The sequence below is a fragment of the Phalacrocorax carbo genome (genome assembly GCF_963921805.1).
Source record: "Phalacrocorax carbo chromosome W unlocalized genomic scaffold, bPhaCar2.1 SUPER_W_unloc_2, whole genome shotgun sequence".
NCBI lineage: Eukaryota > Metazoa > Chordata > Aves > Suliformes > Phalacrocoracidae > Phalacrocorax > Phalacrocorax carbo.
In genome coordinates this window covers 972,414-989,873 of record NW_026990253.1, presented here as the reverse complement: position 1 = coordinate 989,873, position 17,460 = coordinate 972,414, and the positions used below count along the sequence as shown (strand labels likewise).

The following is a 17,460-nucleotide window of genomic DNA, read 5'->3' as shown; positions in this document are numbered from 1 at the left end:
TAGGGGCAGAACCCATCAGCATTTCTGGAGTGACGGGGGATCCCAAGAGCTAACTGTATTGGAGGCCAAAGTGAGCCTAACCGGGAACGAGTGGCAAAAGCACCCCATTGTGACTGGCCCAGAGGCTCCGTGCATCCTTGGCATAGACTACCTGAGGAGAGGGTATTTCAAGGACCCAAAAGGGTACAGGTGGGCTTTTGGAGTAGCTGCCTTGGAGACGGAATAAATTAAACAGCTGTCAATTTGATCGGTCTCATGAAGGACCCTTCAGTTGTGGTGGGGTTGCTGAGGGTCAAAGAACAACAGGTGCCGATTGCCGCCACAGCAGTGCACCAGTGGCAATATCGCACCAACTGAGACTCTCTGATTCCCATCCATGGGCTCATTCGTCGACTGGAGAGCCAAGGAGTGATCAGCAAGACCCACTCACTCTTTAATAGTCCCATATGGACCATTGTGGAAGTCTAATGGAGAGTGGAGACTAACAGTAGACTATCATGGCCTGAACGAAGTCACTCCGCCACTGAATACAATGATGCCAGACATGCTAGAACCTCAATACGAAATGGAGTCAAAGGCGGCCAAGTGGTATGCCACAGCTGATATCACTAATGCATTCTTCTCAATCCCTCTGGCAGCAGAGTGCAGGCCACAGCTTGCTTTTACTTGGAGGGGCATCCAGTACACCTGGAATCGACTGCCCCAGGGGTGGAAACACAGTCCTACCATTTGCCATGGACTGATCCATAATGCTTTGGAACAAGGTGGAGCTCCCGAACACCTTCAATACATTGATGACATCATCGTGTGGGGCAACACAGCGGAAGAAGTTTTTGAGAAAGGAGAGAAAATAGTCGAAATCCTTCTGAAAGCTGGTTTTGCCATAAAACAAAGTAAGGTGAAGCGACCCACTCAAGAAATCAAATTCTTAGGAATCAAATGGCGAGATGGTCATCGTCAGATCCCCATGGATGTGATCAACAAAATAGCAGTCATGTCTCCACCAACTAGCAAAAAGGAAACACAAGCCTTTATGGGCATTGTGGGTTTTTGGAGAATGCCTATTCCAGATTACAGTCTGATTGTAAGCCCTCTCTATCAAGTGACCTGGAAGAAGAATGATTTGAAATGGGGCCCTGAGCAAAAACAAGCCTTTGAACAGATTAAACAGGAAATAGTTCATGCAGTAGCTCTTGGTCCAGTCCGGGCAGGACAAGATGTAAAGAATGTGCTCTACACTGCAGCCGGGGAGAATGGTCCTACCTGGAGCCTCTGGCAGAAAGCACCAGGGGAGACCCAAGGTCGACCCCTAGGGTTTTGGAGTCGGGGATACAGAGGGTCCGAAGCCTGCTATACTCCAACTGAAAAAGAGATATTGGCAGCATATGAAGGGGTTCGAGCTGCTTCAGAAGTTGTTGGTACTGAGGCACAGCTGCGCCTGGCACCTCAACTGCCAGTGCTGGGCTGGATGTTCAAAGGAAACGTCCCCTCTACACACCATGCAGCTGATGCTACATGGAGTAAATGGGTTGCACTGATCACCCAGCGAGCTCGAGTAGGAAACCCCAGTCGCCCAGGAGTCTTGGAAGTGATTATGGACTGGCCAGAAGGCAAAGACTTTGGGATATCACCAGAGGAGGAGACGACATATGCTGAAGAAGCCCCACTGTATAACCAACTGCCAGAAGATGAGAAGCAATATGCCCTGTTCACTGATGGGTCCTGTCGCCTTGTGGGAAAGCACCGGAGATGGAAGGCTGCTGTATGGAGTCCTACAAGACAAGTAGCAGAAAGTGCTGAAGGAGAAGGTGAATCTCCTGTCCTCCATGACCTTTCACAGATGTTGGAGAGTGGCATTTGCCGGCTCCCTCAGCACTCGTGGGTACATCCCATCGGGGCCCCTGGATTTGTGACAATCCAGTTTGCCTTGGTGGTCTCTGACCCAATTGTCCTCAGCCAAAGGGAAGTCTTCCTTTCTCCAGATTTTTCCTCTCTTCTCTGGGGGCTGAGATGCCTGAGGGTCAGCCTTAGCAGTAAAGACTGAGGCAAAGAAGGCATTCAGTAACTCTGTCTTCTATGATGGTATGACTGCCTGGGTCAATGAAGGGAGAGCAGTGGATGTTGTCTATCTTGACTTCAGTAAGGCATTCGACACTGTCTCCCATAACATCCTTACAGGTAAGCTAAGGAAGTGTGGGATGGATGAGTGGACAGTGAGGTAGACAGCGAACTGGCTCAACAACAGAACTCAGAGGGTCATGATCAACGGCACAGAGTCTGGATGGAGGCCTGTCACTAGTGGTGTTCCCCAGGCCTCTGTACTGGGTCCAGTCCTGTTTAAATTATTCATCAGTGACCTGGATGATGGGATAGAGTGTAACCTCAGCAAGTTCACTGATGATACAAAACTGGGAGGAGTGGCTGATACACCAGAAGGCTGTGCTGCCATCCAACGAGACCTGGACAGGCTGGAGATCTGGGCTGAGGGGAACCTCATGAAATCCAACAAAAGCACGTGCAAGGTCCTACACCTGGGGAGGAACAACCCCATGCACCAATCCAGATTGGGGGCTGACATGCTGGAAAGCGGGTCTGTTGTGAAGGACCTGGGTGTGCTGGTGGACAGCAAGCTGACCATGAGCCAGCAATGTGCCTTTGTGGCCAAGAAGGCCAACAGTATCCTGGGCTGCATTAAAAGGAGTGTTGCCATGAGGTCGAGGGAGGTTATCCTCCCCCTCTACTCTGCCCTAATGAAGCCACATTTGGAGTACTGTGTCCAGTTTTGCACCCCCCAGTTTAAGAAGGATGTGGAACTGCTTGAGCAAGTCCAGTGGAGAGCTACCAAGATGATCAGGGGGCTGTGGCATCTCCCTTATGAGGAAAGGCTGAGAGACTTGGGTTTGTTCAGCCTGGACAAGAGAAGACTGAGGGGGGGATCTTATCAATGCTTACAAATAGCTAAAGGGTGGGTGTCAGGACGATGGGCCTAGGCTCTTTTCAATAGTGCCCAATGACAGGACAAGGGGAAATGGGCTCAAGTTGGAACACAGAAAGTTCCACTTAAATAGGAGGAAAAAACATGTTTACTGTGAGGGTGACAGAACAGTGGAACAGGCTGCCCAGAGGAGGTTGTGGAGTCTCCTTCCCTGGAGACATTCAAAACCTGCCTGGACGTGGTCCTGTGCCCCCTGCTCTAGGTGTCCCTGCTCAAGTGGGGGGGGTTGGACAAGATGATCTCCAGAGGCCCCTTCCAACCCCTATCATTCTGTGATTTGTGAAAATATTGTAGGAGACCCTGGAAACCCTTGTGGGAGACACGTCCAGGTTAATTATCCTTTCCATGTATAGGCAAAAAAAAGCTGGCTGTCCTCATCTAAAGGGATGCTAAAGAAATCAGTGGTTAGATCAATCACAGTAAAGTATCTTACCCAATGCAATATTTGTAAAAATATCGTAGAGGGATCAGGTACTACTGCATGAGGGGTCACTAGTTGACAACTGACATAGCTCTTGTACAAAATGGTATTCCGGGCCCACCTCTTCATCTAATCTATTCTTTTTTACAGGGAGTATAGTGTATTTTTTAATACGCCACAAAAATTTAGCATTTGTACAATTTATACAAATTTTTATTTAATCAAATAATTTTGTAGCTTGAATGACAGTCCAGCAGAGCACCTCGACTGAGTGGCTTCTCTGTCACTAGGGTCATGAAGTTAATTAGCAAAGGTATACCAATTTCTCCTTGCAGAATGTAAAGCCTGATTCAGACATTCTTTGTGTTCAACTTTACGCTAGCTAGCGTGTACCAAATTTCCAATTAGTGTTAGGTAGTCTAAATGTCAGTACTGTAGCATTTCTGACTTCCAATCAGGTACAATAGGGAAGCAATTCAGAGTAATCTACTACAGCAGCAGCAGCATGGGAACAAATAACATTTCTGCTTGCAGCAATGGAAAAATACTGAAATAAAATTCTCCTCAAGTTCATTTGAGTTCAGACACTCTTTAGCCTTTTAGTAGTTCAGTATAATTAACTAGACATTTCTTTGTGATGAGACCTCTGATGAGCTCCATCTCTTTTAAGGTTAGAATCATCTAATATTAGATCCTATAGTTCTATGCCTTATTAGAAATGGAAGGCTGGGTGAGACTTCCTGCACAATCTAGTTTATCCTCTATAGTCTCCAAGAACCATCGTCTAATCCTATTTGTGTCGAGAGTTTTTGCTGGAAGGAGGTGTCACGGTTCATTTTGATCTCACAAATTTCGAGGTCAATATACTCTGTGAATGAAACTTTATTTCATGAACTAATTAGGTAAAAATTGACAAGAGCTCAATCTGCTTTTGGCAGACAGGTATAACTTGCTAAATTTCTAATTTGTTACTTCACTGATTCATAAATTCACTAACTCTAACTCCAGTAACCTGTGCATCTATGAGCAAAATAGTTACCTATCTGATGGTGAGAGTGCTCATTCTTAGTCCTCCATAATGGTGTGGGCATTCCTTGTATTATGCCAGGAAGCACAAGAGCCTTAGTCTGGCCGCTGTTGGCTTTGCTCCAAAAGCTTTTTGGGTAAATTTATACATTTATGCTTTCCAAACTAGAAGCTTGATCTATATGATTGCCATAAGTTAGTGGATTCTTGTCGTGGTTTAGCCCCAGTCAGCAACTAAGCACCACACAGCCACTCACTCACTCCCCCACCCTGGTTGTATGGGGGAGAGAATCACAAGAGCAAAAGTAAGAATACTTGTGGGTTGAGATAAGAACAGTTTAATAACTAAAATAAAACAGTAATAGTAATAATAATAAAAACAACAATAATATAATGAAAATTAAAATAACAAGGGGAGAGGGAAATAAAAAACCCAAACAAACAAGTGATGCAACCACTCACCACCAGTAGACCAACACAACCAGTCCCTGAGACATGATCCCTCCTTCCCCCAGCCAACTCCCCCCAGTTAACATACTGGGCATGACATCATATGATATGGACTATCCCTTTGGCCAGTTTGGCTCAGCTGTCTTGGCTGTGCCCCATCCCCTCCCGGCTTCTTGTGCACCCAGCAGAGCATGGGAAGCTGGAAAAGTCCTTGAGTAGTATAAGCACTACCCAGCAACAGCCAAAACATCAGTGTGTTATCAACATTATTCTCATACTAAATTCAAAACACAGCACTATGCCAGCTACTAGGAAGAAAATTAACTCTATCCCAGCTAAAACCAGGACAGTATCCACCCCTTGTCCCAGACCTTCTACATCATGCCCAGATCCTACACTTTCCAATACATTCACAGAATCACTGAATCACAGAATGGTAGGGGTTGGAAGGGACCTCTGGAGATCATCTTGTCCAACCCTCCTGCTTGAGCAGGTACACCTAGAGCAGGGGGCACAGGACCATGTCCAGGCAGGTTTTGAATGTCTCCAGGGAAGGAGACTCCACAACCTCTCTGGGAAGCCTGTTCCACTGCTCTGTCACCCTCACAGTAAAGGTTTTTCTCATGTTTAAGTGGAACTTCCTGTGTTCCAACTTGAGCCCATTTCCCCTTGTCCTGTCATTGGGCACTATTGAAAAGAGCCTAGGCCCATCCTCTTGACACCCACCCTTTAGATATTTATAGGTATTGATTAAATCCCCCCTCAGTCTTCTCTGAAAACAGGCTGCTCCAGGGGTGGTTCTGGGGCAAAGCCACAGGAACAGAATAATGCAACTGGACACAGTGAAGATGCAGAAAGTCAGGCTCAGGATGGAAGGACCTGGAAGCTCTACAGGGCAGCAGAGTAGATTTGCTGTCTGCATATATAGGGACTTAAGCTTTAAAGATGCTTCAAAACTTAAGTTTTCAGTACCTTGAAATAACATCAGAATCTGGATCTCAGTTTAGCTATGGCACAAATTCTTCTTCTGAGATGGGTTTTGACATGCTTGAAAACAAATAATAGAATGGGATAGGGCTCCCCAAGTATCACTGAATGTTGAGACGGAGCCTTCCTTGCCTGTTGTTAATCACCTTGCAAAGAGTGAGCTATGCATTGGACAGGACCAACCATAATCTGGCCCAGGGATTAAAGGATTATTGCTTCACTACTGAGCATTTATCTCTCCTTATAGCTATGGTAAGGAGTCTAGTAAAAATCCATCAGTTGATTCACTTGCCATTACACCTTGCTGAAGGCTGCTTTCTCACTGCTATTCCAATAGTGAGAAAGGTCCAGAAGTACTTTGACAGTTATTTCTGCTCATTTATCCTATCAAGTAGCCATTCAAGATTAATGGCTAATCTCAGTCACAAAACCAAATAAGACAGTCAGAAAAATAAGTTTGAAATCACATTGATTATTTCTAAAATGTTTATCAGAGAGATAATCAGATAGTTTATTCAAAAGTGGCAATATATTTGAAAACAGAATGCACGGGATTCAAATTTCTCTCTTCAGCAGCACTGTGCAGTCTTTCTCTTGCTCTTTATTGATCTCAGTGGAAAAAAGTCATCAGCACCACTTTTCTTTGCAGTTTGGATCCAGTATTGAATGCAGAGGTTTTTACTCCATAGAGGAACATCTCAACATAAAGTGAGAAATGAAAGATATTTGAAGGAGATGACTGCATGCATCACAAATTTCCTACAGTGCGTTTTTTTAGCACTCATCATTAATTTTCCTTCCTTCCACACACTACTGTGTTCTATAAATCTCTGGCAATTCAGATCTCCCTTTTCACGCTCTTTCAGATTATCTGTAAGAGTGTAACTAACATTATTTTTTTGAACTGTAAATATTCTGAAATTGGAGCACACGTGAGGTTAATTTAATCCATTTGCCTATGTAATTTGATTATTTTTTAAATACTATGCGTCTTCCTCCATGTACACTCTTGTTTTTTAAATATGAAGTTATGGACCAGCAGAATGTTGTTTGGATTTATAGCAGTAGAGATCATTGTCCATCCCAGGCAACAATTTGTTAAGTGATATTAAGAGCACAACCACCACCTCCAGCATCTCCGGCCAAGGACTTCCTCCTTCCCAGCTGCCAGAGCCCAGCCTGGTTCTCCTGGGGTCTCTGCCCAAGCTGAGGGACTGCCACCTTTCCCATTTGCAGGTTCAACCAGTAGCGAAGATGAACACATATCCCAGAGACACACACAGCTGGACACACACAGCTGGTTACACAGACTGCCACATACAAGTTGCTGTCTTCAACAGCACCTACATACAGGACCCACATAAACCAAACAGTCAAGTCCCCTTCCTCCTTTTTGGCTGGTAGAGATAGAAGGTCAACAGTGAAGGCATGCACACAGTGCTCCGTAGATTCACAAATACATGCACAGCCGCAGATACTTTGCATATGGCACATCCCTCTGTCCATCCAGTATCCCTGCCCAAATCTCAGGCCCTCTTACCTGCTTCACAGGTTCCTACTAGAAGTTTGCTAGGGAATTACACATGCACACCAGGTTTGGGGAAGATACAGACACTCGGCTCACACATGCTTTGACTCACAGTCCTGCTCCAGCTGCTGGTGCTGAGCCCCTCATTCACCTCACTGATGCTGATCCTTCATAGTAGCTGGTTTTTGGGACACATACACACCCCCCCCCTTCCCACCCCAGTGGCTGGAGATTAAAGACCCCCATTCACTCCAGTAGCTGACACCACAGGCCAGGGGTATCTACACCATGGTCTGACTCCAGTAGCTGGCACCCAGTCCACTCATACCAGTTGCCAAAGTAGTTGGCACCCCAGGCACAAAGTCTGCAGGAGCCTCCCTAGATCTGGACAGCTATGGCCCCTCCAACTACTGATGCTAGGACCCCCGCTCACTCCAGTAGCTGACACCACAGGTTGTAGGGCACCTACATTCTCAGTCTGACTCCAGTGGCACCAAATTGCATTTTTATGCAAAATGAATAAGGATCTTATATTTCCTTATACATGTTTAAAGGATTAGATGCCCTTTCAGAGCTGTCTTCCACACAAATATTATTAGACATTGTAAATAATAAAACAGCCCTCTTCCCTAGCAAAATAGTGGCTATGTAACTTCCATTGATTTAACTTGAATGTGCATTTAAAGTAGCATAAAGTGTGCTTTAAGTTGTGGTCATTATCTTAATTTATTAACAGAAATATGCTTCTCAAATGTCAGGTCTAGGTGGAACACACTAAAGGAAAAAAAAAAAGAAGGTTGCTCAAACTGAAGTGCATAGATGTCAGTATTCATTACTAGAGTCAGCTTTGAACAGGGTAGTCTGGTGTAGAAAGCTAACTGTAGCAGCAAAAACCATGGAGATGTTCAAAAATGGGCTTGTATTCAACAGAGTCTGACTTTCACAAGTAAATTTAAGGATTGATTGGAGAAAAAAAATGCCAAAATATATATGGATTTTAACTGTTGGACTACAAAAGATATTGACATTTTTTGTACAACTGAAGTTATATAAATCATGACAATGGTTTAAGAAAAGGGACATGCAGCAGAAAGCAGTAATTAAAATCCAAGTAGAATAGCTGTGTTATGTATATACCAGCTTATTGACACTGGTGGGACCTCAGCTACATTAAGTTGTATGTATACTGTTGCTGCACTCCAAATTTGGAAGAGGAATTGAGGAATTCAGAGCAGTAAACTAGTAAAATGGGAAGAGCAAACTCTGAAAAGAATGCTTAGAAGCCTGATAACTTTTCCCAGGCTGCCAATCCTAAAAATAACAGAATGGTTGAGGTTAGAAGAAACCATTTGGAAGTCACCTAGTCCACATGCCCGTCCCTCCAAGCAGGGTCACCTGGAGCTGGTTGCCCAGGACCATGTCCAGACAGCTTTTGAATATCTTCAAGGAGAGAGACTCCACATCCTCTGTGGGCAACCTGTTCCAGCGCTTAGTCACCCTCACAGTAAAAAAAGGGTTTCTTGATGTTGAGACAGAAATGCCTGCATTTCCCTTTGTGCTCATTGGCTCTTGACCTGTCACTGGACACTACTGAGAAAAGCCTGAGTCCCTCTTCTTCATTCTCTCCCATCAGGTATTTGTACACATTGATGAAAACCTCTCCGAGCCTTCTCTTCTCCAGGCTAAACAGTCCCAGCTCTCTCAGTATGACCAGTACCCCCTGCTCCTGACAATATGGTTAGCATAACTAATGCCATTTTATAAGGCAAATAATAGCCATTCTCTGTGACTGAGCTGGTCATGTAATGGCCTCCTTTCCTCTTTTCATCAGGCTTTGAAGGTCCTGCACACCAGGCAGACTTCTCCCCTTCCCTATTGGCCTCCAGGTTTCTGGGCACCAGGCTGACTACTCCCCTCCTTACTGGCCTTGAAGGCCCCAGGCACCTGGCCAACCAAGTTGTGATGACCCTGACACAGAACAGGGAAGCATATCAGCACACAGAACACTGTCTATAAAATCAAGCAGTTACAAGTCCTAAGTGGGATTTGTAACAGAAACAGTGCTGGACGTCAGAACCTGTGATCCTCTGGTGGTCAGGGATGCCTCCACTGTCTTCTGCTTCTTCTGAGGATTGAATGACTCATATTCTTTAATGTATTTCAAGTCTAGATTATGATTGTTATATTGATATGGTAAGTCACATATTAAGATTTGACCTGATCTGCAGAGGGTCCAGGTGATTAGAAGCCCTAAGCTGTGCTATAAAATTCTGTGCTATGCTACTTATAAACTTGTGCTACACTGATTCTGCTTATTAAAAATCCTGTGCTACTCTGATCATAAGATTCTATGCTGATCATGAAACTCTGTTAAAAAATAAAGCTTTAATTTTAACTATATCTTAGTGTTGTCATCATTCTGCCAAGGAACCCCAAAAGAACCTGTCTGTCCCCATAGAGCTGGGTGACACTCAGCCTCTCCTTACAGGAAATATGCCCCAGTCCTCTAATCATCTTTGTGGCCCTTCGCTGGACTCTCTCCAGTACATCCATGTCTCTCTTGTACTGGGGAACCTAGAACTGGATGTGGTACTTCAGATGCAGCCTCACCAGTGCTGAATAAAGGAGGAGGATCACCTTCCTCGACTTTCTGGCAACAATATCCTAATGCAGCCCAGGGTACTGTTAGCCGCCTTTGCCACAAGGGCACATTGCTGGTTCATGTTCAGCTTGGCATCCACCAGGACATGCCCCCTCCCCACCTCCCCTTTTCTGCAAAGCTGCTTTCCAGCTGGTCAGCCCCCATCATGTACTGGTGCATGGGATTGTTCCTCCCCAGGTGTGGGACTTTGCACTTCCCCTTGTTGAATTTAATGAGGTTCCTATTAGCCCATTTCTCCAGTCTGTCAAGGTCCCTTTGGATGGCAGCACAACCTTCTGGTGTATCAGCCACTCCCCCCAGTTTTGCATCATCTTCAAACTTGCTGAGGGTGCAGTCCTTCCCACTGTCCAGGGATGCTGGCAACTTGGTGCCAAAAATATATTTTGGGGTATCTGTATAAGATTTCCCCCTCTATAATCAGGGAAGAGGAAAGGAATAAGGAAAATCTCATCACTTCAGTATTCAAAATCAGGCTTGGTAATTTACCTTTAATGACATAAAATAATTAAGTGCTCATGCATTAGTATGAAGAACTTATGTGTCTTAAGGAAATTCACAGCACTGTGGCATTATTCTTTTCACTGCTCATCACCTCTAGGTTTGAATAAATTCTACTTTTTTTTTTTTAATCTAATCTAGTGAGTAAAATAAAATTCAAATTTTAGTTAAGCACATTAATTCAAAGCAGACAAATGTATCAGCTAAACACTGACAAACACTTCTACTGTTCCCCACTGCTGAACTACTGCTAACAGTGTGAGCTACAGTGTGTTCTAGAAATAAGAGGCTCCCTCACAGACTCACATAAATCCCCGAGGAGGAATTTTTCTGCTTTTGGTGAAATGCAATTTAAGCATTATGCTTCACCTCAGTCAAATTCCATCTTATCGACATTCATACTTTTCTGGCAAAAAAAAAAAAAAAAAAAGAAAAAAAGATTTGACTTAGCAAGCAAACTTATTTCATAGGGGAAAGTATTATACCAGCATACATGGCTCAACTTTAAAATACTAACTTCTTTTTTATTAAAATACTGAAGAAACTGCTTCTTCACAGTCTGAAGTCACATCACTACATTTTGCTCATGAGAATAAAATTTACAGTCATGACTTGCACATAAAGGATTTATTTTAAATGTTTTAAGGATAGAGTTACATCATAATTATAAAAATTACTTACAGAATTAAGTAACAGATTTAAAGTGTTCATACTTCTAAATGCAGAGAAATAAAATTAAAATAATGAAACTGAGCTCTAAAGATGAAGTCATTACCTAATTTTAAAATGTGAACACGAAGACCTTTGAACTATACATATACCAAGAACCATCCAAATTGCACTAATGATTTAAAATACGAAAAGCACAGCATTTTCAAGGAACCAGAAACTGCTTTTACCATAATTCTTTTTCCCTGAAGCAACTGTAATCTATTCTATCTGAAGATAAAGCCTCTATTTTTAAATAATTCATTTAAGGAAGGCTTATACCTATTGCAATAAATAGGATTTTACCCAAAGTGTTTCAGTCTTTATGTAGTCCAACTTAGTTTAGGGTTTGGCACTCAAAAGAAAAAAAAAAGTAGTGTTTTACTTATCGATTGTGATTTTATTTATTCTTGAACAGAATACATGGTCCCTTCAAATGCTGTATGACACATACAACTGGAAAATTACCTTCTGTTGGAACTATGTTTGCCTCACCAGTGCATTTAATCCTATTAACAACCATTCAAACAGCACAACAAGCAAATTCACAAAAAACTGAACACAAAATAAAAACTTAACAAAACCCAAACCTAAACATTATAACATGCAACTTCAGTTTGTTACATTGAACGTTCTAAACTTCTAAGCATGCAAAAAAGGATGGTCTGCATTTAAGGTTTTTTTTTCCTTTTAGAAGTTTTACATGGCAGTCTGACATCATGCACACACACAATATACAACAATACTATAGCAGGTAAATGAGAGAGGCCAATAACTTTTATACAAAGATCTATGGCTTGTGCCATCACAAGCCCTATGATAAATTTTAAAAGTAATGTTGAACCCTTAGAACAAGGGACCAACATGTAGTTACTAGGGTAATGCAAGCACTGCATGCAGATCTGAAACATGAGCCTAAAACAAAGCCCAAAGCAGATGGCAGGGAGTGGAATTAGTCTCAAAACTCAAAAAGGTGGTTTAAGCTATCAAAAAAACCAACCACAAAACAAACCCCCCCCCCCAAACTTAAGAAAAAAGATGAAAAGAAAAAAACCCCATGCAACAGACAATGGGGACATCTAAAAACAACCATAAAATTTGACAGTGTATAGATTATATTCTAATTAGCAAAATATGTGGTATATTAGAGTGGCTTGCATAAAACCCACAAATGCAAGCCTAATGCTAAAAATGTTCCAGTAGACCTAAACCTCAAATATTTCAAAACAAACCTTGTATTCCTTAGATGTAAAGCCCAAAATCCATCATACTAAGTTATTAATGTATTTTGTATGTAATCAATACACTCAGTCTTGTGCCACAAATATCAACTTGGGCTCATGGAGCCAGGCTCAGCTTTGAGATTTACATGCAGGACTCTTAAGAGTCAATAGAAAGCACATAACAGATCTGCAGGATGAAAGCACTGTGTTGCAAATCTGCTCACTTTGTTTAAAACACAATGAAAATTTACTGACTCAGTGCTTAAAGACTGGATTGAGAAGCTGTGAACTGAAAGACAGTAGCCTGCCTTTAGTTGCCCATGATGAAATAGAGGACATAATGCAATATAGTAGCAAGGGACAAAGAGTTAAGATACCATATTTATACAGTATTACCATTTAACAGCATAATGAGGCACAAGCCTTAAGGCTAAAATATGAAATCAGGCAAAAAAAAAAAAAAAAGAACAGAAAGGGGCTTAAACCACTGAGTCTTTGATATCAAGAATACCCACAAAAGAGGTCAGACCTCTGATCTCAGATTAACAGCACCTCTCCTGCATCCTTCCACTAACAGCATAAGGTTGGATATCTATGCAGTCCTTCTTTCTAAGTGTTGACTGTATTCAGTCTTCACATACTCTATTTCTGTGAAGCAGTGCTTTGACTGATGAAGCAGTGCTTTGACTGAAACATGGCAATTTTGTTGCTGTGCTGATCCTTGTTACAATTCTGATGCTTTTAAAAGTTGCTACACTTAAAAAAAAACAACAAATACCCTAACCTTGATTTACAACTATCTTGCAAGATTAAAACTGTGAAAGGATTCTGCTGTTGTGGGCTGCTATTTACATCCACAATCTAATGCAGATGACTGAACCACTGAGACTGTCTATAGCTCCCATTAGATAGTACACCACTGGCATGCAGAACTCTAGTGTTCATAGAATGAAAATTATGTTAACAGCATACTTCAAAGCAAGGGTACCACAAAAGGCAACAACAGGTTTAAACTGTAGATTTGTCTGGACACTCCTTACGTGGAAAAGCCAGAAAAATAATACATTGAGAAGATGCCTTCTTGAACCAAAATGGTTAAAAACAATAGCAAAACCCATAACAAAACAAAGCAAAGGAATACAGCAGACTGAGCAGAAGGCAAAAAATGCTGCTTCTCTAAAGGAGGTCTTCAGTGTAAAAGGACCCCCCCACCCCCATAAGACTGTATTTACCATGTAAAAGATTAACTACTATTAGGTTTCTAAGTCCACACACAAACATTCAGGTTGCTAGGGTCTGATATTAAATGAGACTACCGATTGCCAATGCGTAGTCTAAAGTCTTCTTAAGTAGCATATATACCGTTAAACTTGTGGCACCAAGCACTTGGGTTCTGCTGAGAAATGCGTATAACAAAACAGAGTACAACATTTAGGGTTAAAGGCAGCTTTGTTGTGTGTATTTTACTGGTTCCTACAACTTGTAAACACAGGCACTTAACCTGCATTTTCTAATTAACTGGTTATACAGATTAAATATATTTTTATAGTTTAAAGCCTTTTCACTGAAAGGTGTGTAAGTCAAACACTTGATATCCTACTGCTCTGTGACTAGTAAAATGCACAAGTATTTCCATGTACTGCAAGTCCTTAAAAAGCTTAATTTGAAATAAAGTGTAGAAACACAGTAGATTGCTGTTACTTGGGTTAGGCACTCCTTACTGCTGCACAAACTGTTTAAACCTTTCAGAAAAGTCACATCTGTCCCAACTCAGAAAACAAGGACTGCCAGTAGCCAAGAAATTAAATTTAATGTTGCAAAAGAAGATATATCGAAAATAGCAAGCTACACTTGCATGTGGCAGTTGAGCAGGTGAGTGCAAGGTTGAAGAAAATGTTAAAATCTATGAAAAAAAATCAAGATTACAATAGTAGCTTGAATTTGCAGCTGTTCTTTGCTTTTAACTCCCTCCCATCCAAATATATTGACTTCCTTCCAGAAAAGGAGTTCTCTTACACAAAATGTGTCACATTCACATAAATTTGTATTATTCAGAACAAAACAGTTTTGCTGGCAGAGATTGTGGGTTCGCAGGGACATTTAAGCTTTCATTTAACTGAAAAACAGTCAAGTCTTTGTGTCTACAAATTTTACATTTAATAGTTCCACAAATCTGGCAGAAGTTCATGATGACGCCTAGGATGTCTTCACCAAATCGTAGACGTAAATATGGAAATCATCATCAAACTTGATGAAATAGACAGATGGTTTGGCTTCAACTTGATGAATGACCATGCCAGTCCGTTTTGAGCCATCTTCTTTGGCATATTCTACTTGTTTGCCTACCAGGCTGTCCACAACTTCACCTGGTTCCCGTTCTGTAGGAGGTGAATCATCTGTAATATGGAAATACAATGTACTTTGGTAGACATTTATGGATTTTTTCCAATATACAGAACTGCAGAGCCTTCTTTAAAAGTTAAGAAACAATCACAGGTTTAAAATGCAGAGTATGTCTAAAACAAGTTGAGTTGTTCAGATGAGCACCTAACTACTGCCATGCTTCTAGAAAGTACAGTCACAGATTTTATTTTAGTTAATAACGACTTCAATTTTATGAAGTAAACAATAGCACTTCAATTGGTTAGAAAAGCAAATCTTTTCACATGAAGGTTTACACACCAATTACAGAACATGTTTGTAGATAATTTAATTTAAGCCCCCAGCAGAACAAGGCACCGAGTCTCTTTAACAGAAAGGCAGATGTGCTAGAACTCCCTCTCCCCACATGCTTTATCCAAAATGTCAATGCAAACATGCCATTGCAACAAAGCCACGTCTTCCAAGCTAAGTGTAAACTCCTTAATCAATAATCCTGTTGAAAGGGGCTTTTTTTTCTCACTAGAATGGATACTGTTGAGAAGTCTAACTATATTATTAGCTTTTCTAGCAAAATCTACCCAGAAGTATCCTTAAGGACACAATTCACATTGTCTGTAAAAGATCCAGATTCAGGGAAGGTAGCTCATAGTTCAGAGTGTCTTAGGAACAGAGGTAAGCAGTAGAGAGTGTCAGGAAAAAAAGAGTGCATTAATAACTTATTCCTTAAATATGGAAAGCATAAGCTTTTTTGCTTATTTTTCTAAGATGGAAGAAAGCAAAGCAGAATTTAAAAAGGAATTGCAAGGTATTTGGAGATGCCAACTCTGAAAGAGCTTGCTTTATTTGTTTCTTTAGGAATAGGAAGGTCACTTTTTCCATTAACATTTGTGGCTCACACTCTTCAAGCCACAGATATGTTGCTTTTTGTTAGGCTGGAAAAAAACCTAAAAACATAGGATTACTACAGAGGTTATGCAAATAAGTAGCACTTGTTTACTCAACCATCAGACTATTTGCTATCAGTGCTAGATCTGAAGGAAGACAGTCTCAGAAACTCAATGAATGAATTTTAAATAATATTTATGTAGTGCATTTCATAGCCAAACACTAGTTATGTAATTAATAATTAATAATCAATCTCATTCAGAGAAGTACTTTAGAGGTGCAGGAGAGAAATGAGAGTACAATATTCTTGACAAACATTTAACTTCTTTTTTTGTACTAGCTATCCAAATTTCTTGAACAATACTGATTCTGTGAAAATCCTTCTATATTTATAGGGAAAAACCCAATAACTTTCACTTCAGGAAAGGAAGAAAGAATATCCCTCCTAACCTATTGAAAATTTTTTCCTGTTTGTTTATGTGTTTAAACATGTGAGAGAAAATGAGTTTTCAAAAGATTAGTGCTTCTTTCCTCCAAGAAACTATTCAAAAGCTTTCCAAACTGAAGATGCCTACCCAAACTAAATTAATCTGACTATTTTAGTTAGCCCCAAAACATTATTCTTATAAGAACTGCTTTGGAAATACAGCTCCTTGAGATGGCTCTTGATTTGTGACACTTCTATAAGAAAATAACAGTGGAAAGCTTCTAGTTTGTCAGTTTCTGTTAAAGAAATCTAAGTGTAATCTCTTCCACAATAGTATGTATATATTTATCAGAATTCAGAATTATTACAGAAGAGGATTTTCCAGTATTTATTGCATATTTCACCACCGATTCAAGTAAAATATTTTATAAGTAAGTTGTTTAATACAGATGTATTTTCTGTTGTACTGTAACCTTTGTTAGTTTTGATACTTAAAAAGATCCTTGCTTGTCAACTCTCTTTTCTATACATAAACCATAAGCCAAACAATAATACAGGTAGATGCTGCTTTCCAGAAGAAAAAAAGTAAATGGCTTACTTACTGGAATCAGGCATAATGCGAAGGTCACCTTCTTTATAGTCGTCTAAGAGTTGGTACATGTACAAGACAGGATCTTTCTCATAGGTAATATAAAACCATGTGTTCATAATAGGAGCTCGAGCCAAGACCATCCCCCTCCATTCATCTTTTGAGCCATCCTCTGTCTCAAACATATGTTCCACAGCTTTGCCAATCATTGTGTCTGCCAGGTGGGCATCGCTAATTCGAGATGAAGCTGAAACGGTAGCAGTTCATAAGTATGTCCATTCAAAAGTACAGAAATAAGTCTTTGTAAAAAATAATCTTTATCCAGATTCATTAATAGATTTGTTTGAAAGTTAGTCAATTCACATACAAAACAAATACTGTCCATTCCAGAGAGCTGAAGACCAAAGAACTGCAGAACTTGAAGAATTATTTTAACATGTTAACACTCTTATCGACATTTTCCATCATTGTACCGCCCCCGCCCCCATTAATCAAACTATCATACTGCAAGGTAAAGGGAGACAAATATAGGCCACAGCAAAGAATAGTGTCTGTATTTAAATATTTGTATTGTGGGGGGAGGGGAGGAAGAGAGCTTAAATCACAGAGCAGCTGTACGAAGTTATTAATGAAGGTGTTCAGTTTGGTTCCCCCCAACCCCATTCTAGAGACTGCTACT

General features: G+C 41.1%; 1 protein-coding gene across 7 annotated transcripts in view; it reads right to left on the bottom strand.

Annotated features, from left to right (window-relative positions):
- Positions 1 to 11,179: 11,179 nt before the first annotated feature.
- The window catches only part of LOC135310837 (spindlin-Z-like), a 120,980-nt gene continuing 114,699 nt past the window's right edge, over positions 11,180 to 17,460 (bottom strand). For all 7 annotated transcript variants that reach the window (XM_064439887.1, XM_064439886.1, XM_064439892.1 and 4 more), the window contains 2 exons: positions 16,795 to 17,028; positions 11,180 to 14,894 (listed from right to left, as the gene is read on the bottom strand). In XM_064439887.1, coding sequence (XP_064295957.1) covers positions 14,695 to 14,894; positions 16,795 to 17,028 — 434 coding nt within the window. In that variant the 3' untranslated portion in view covers positions 11,180 to 14,694. The remainder of the gene's footprint in view (positions 14,895 to 16,794; positions 17,029 to 17,460) is intronic.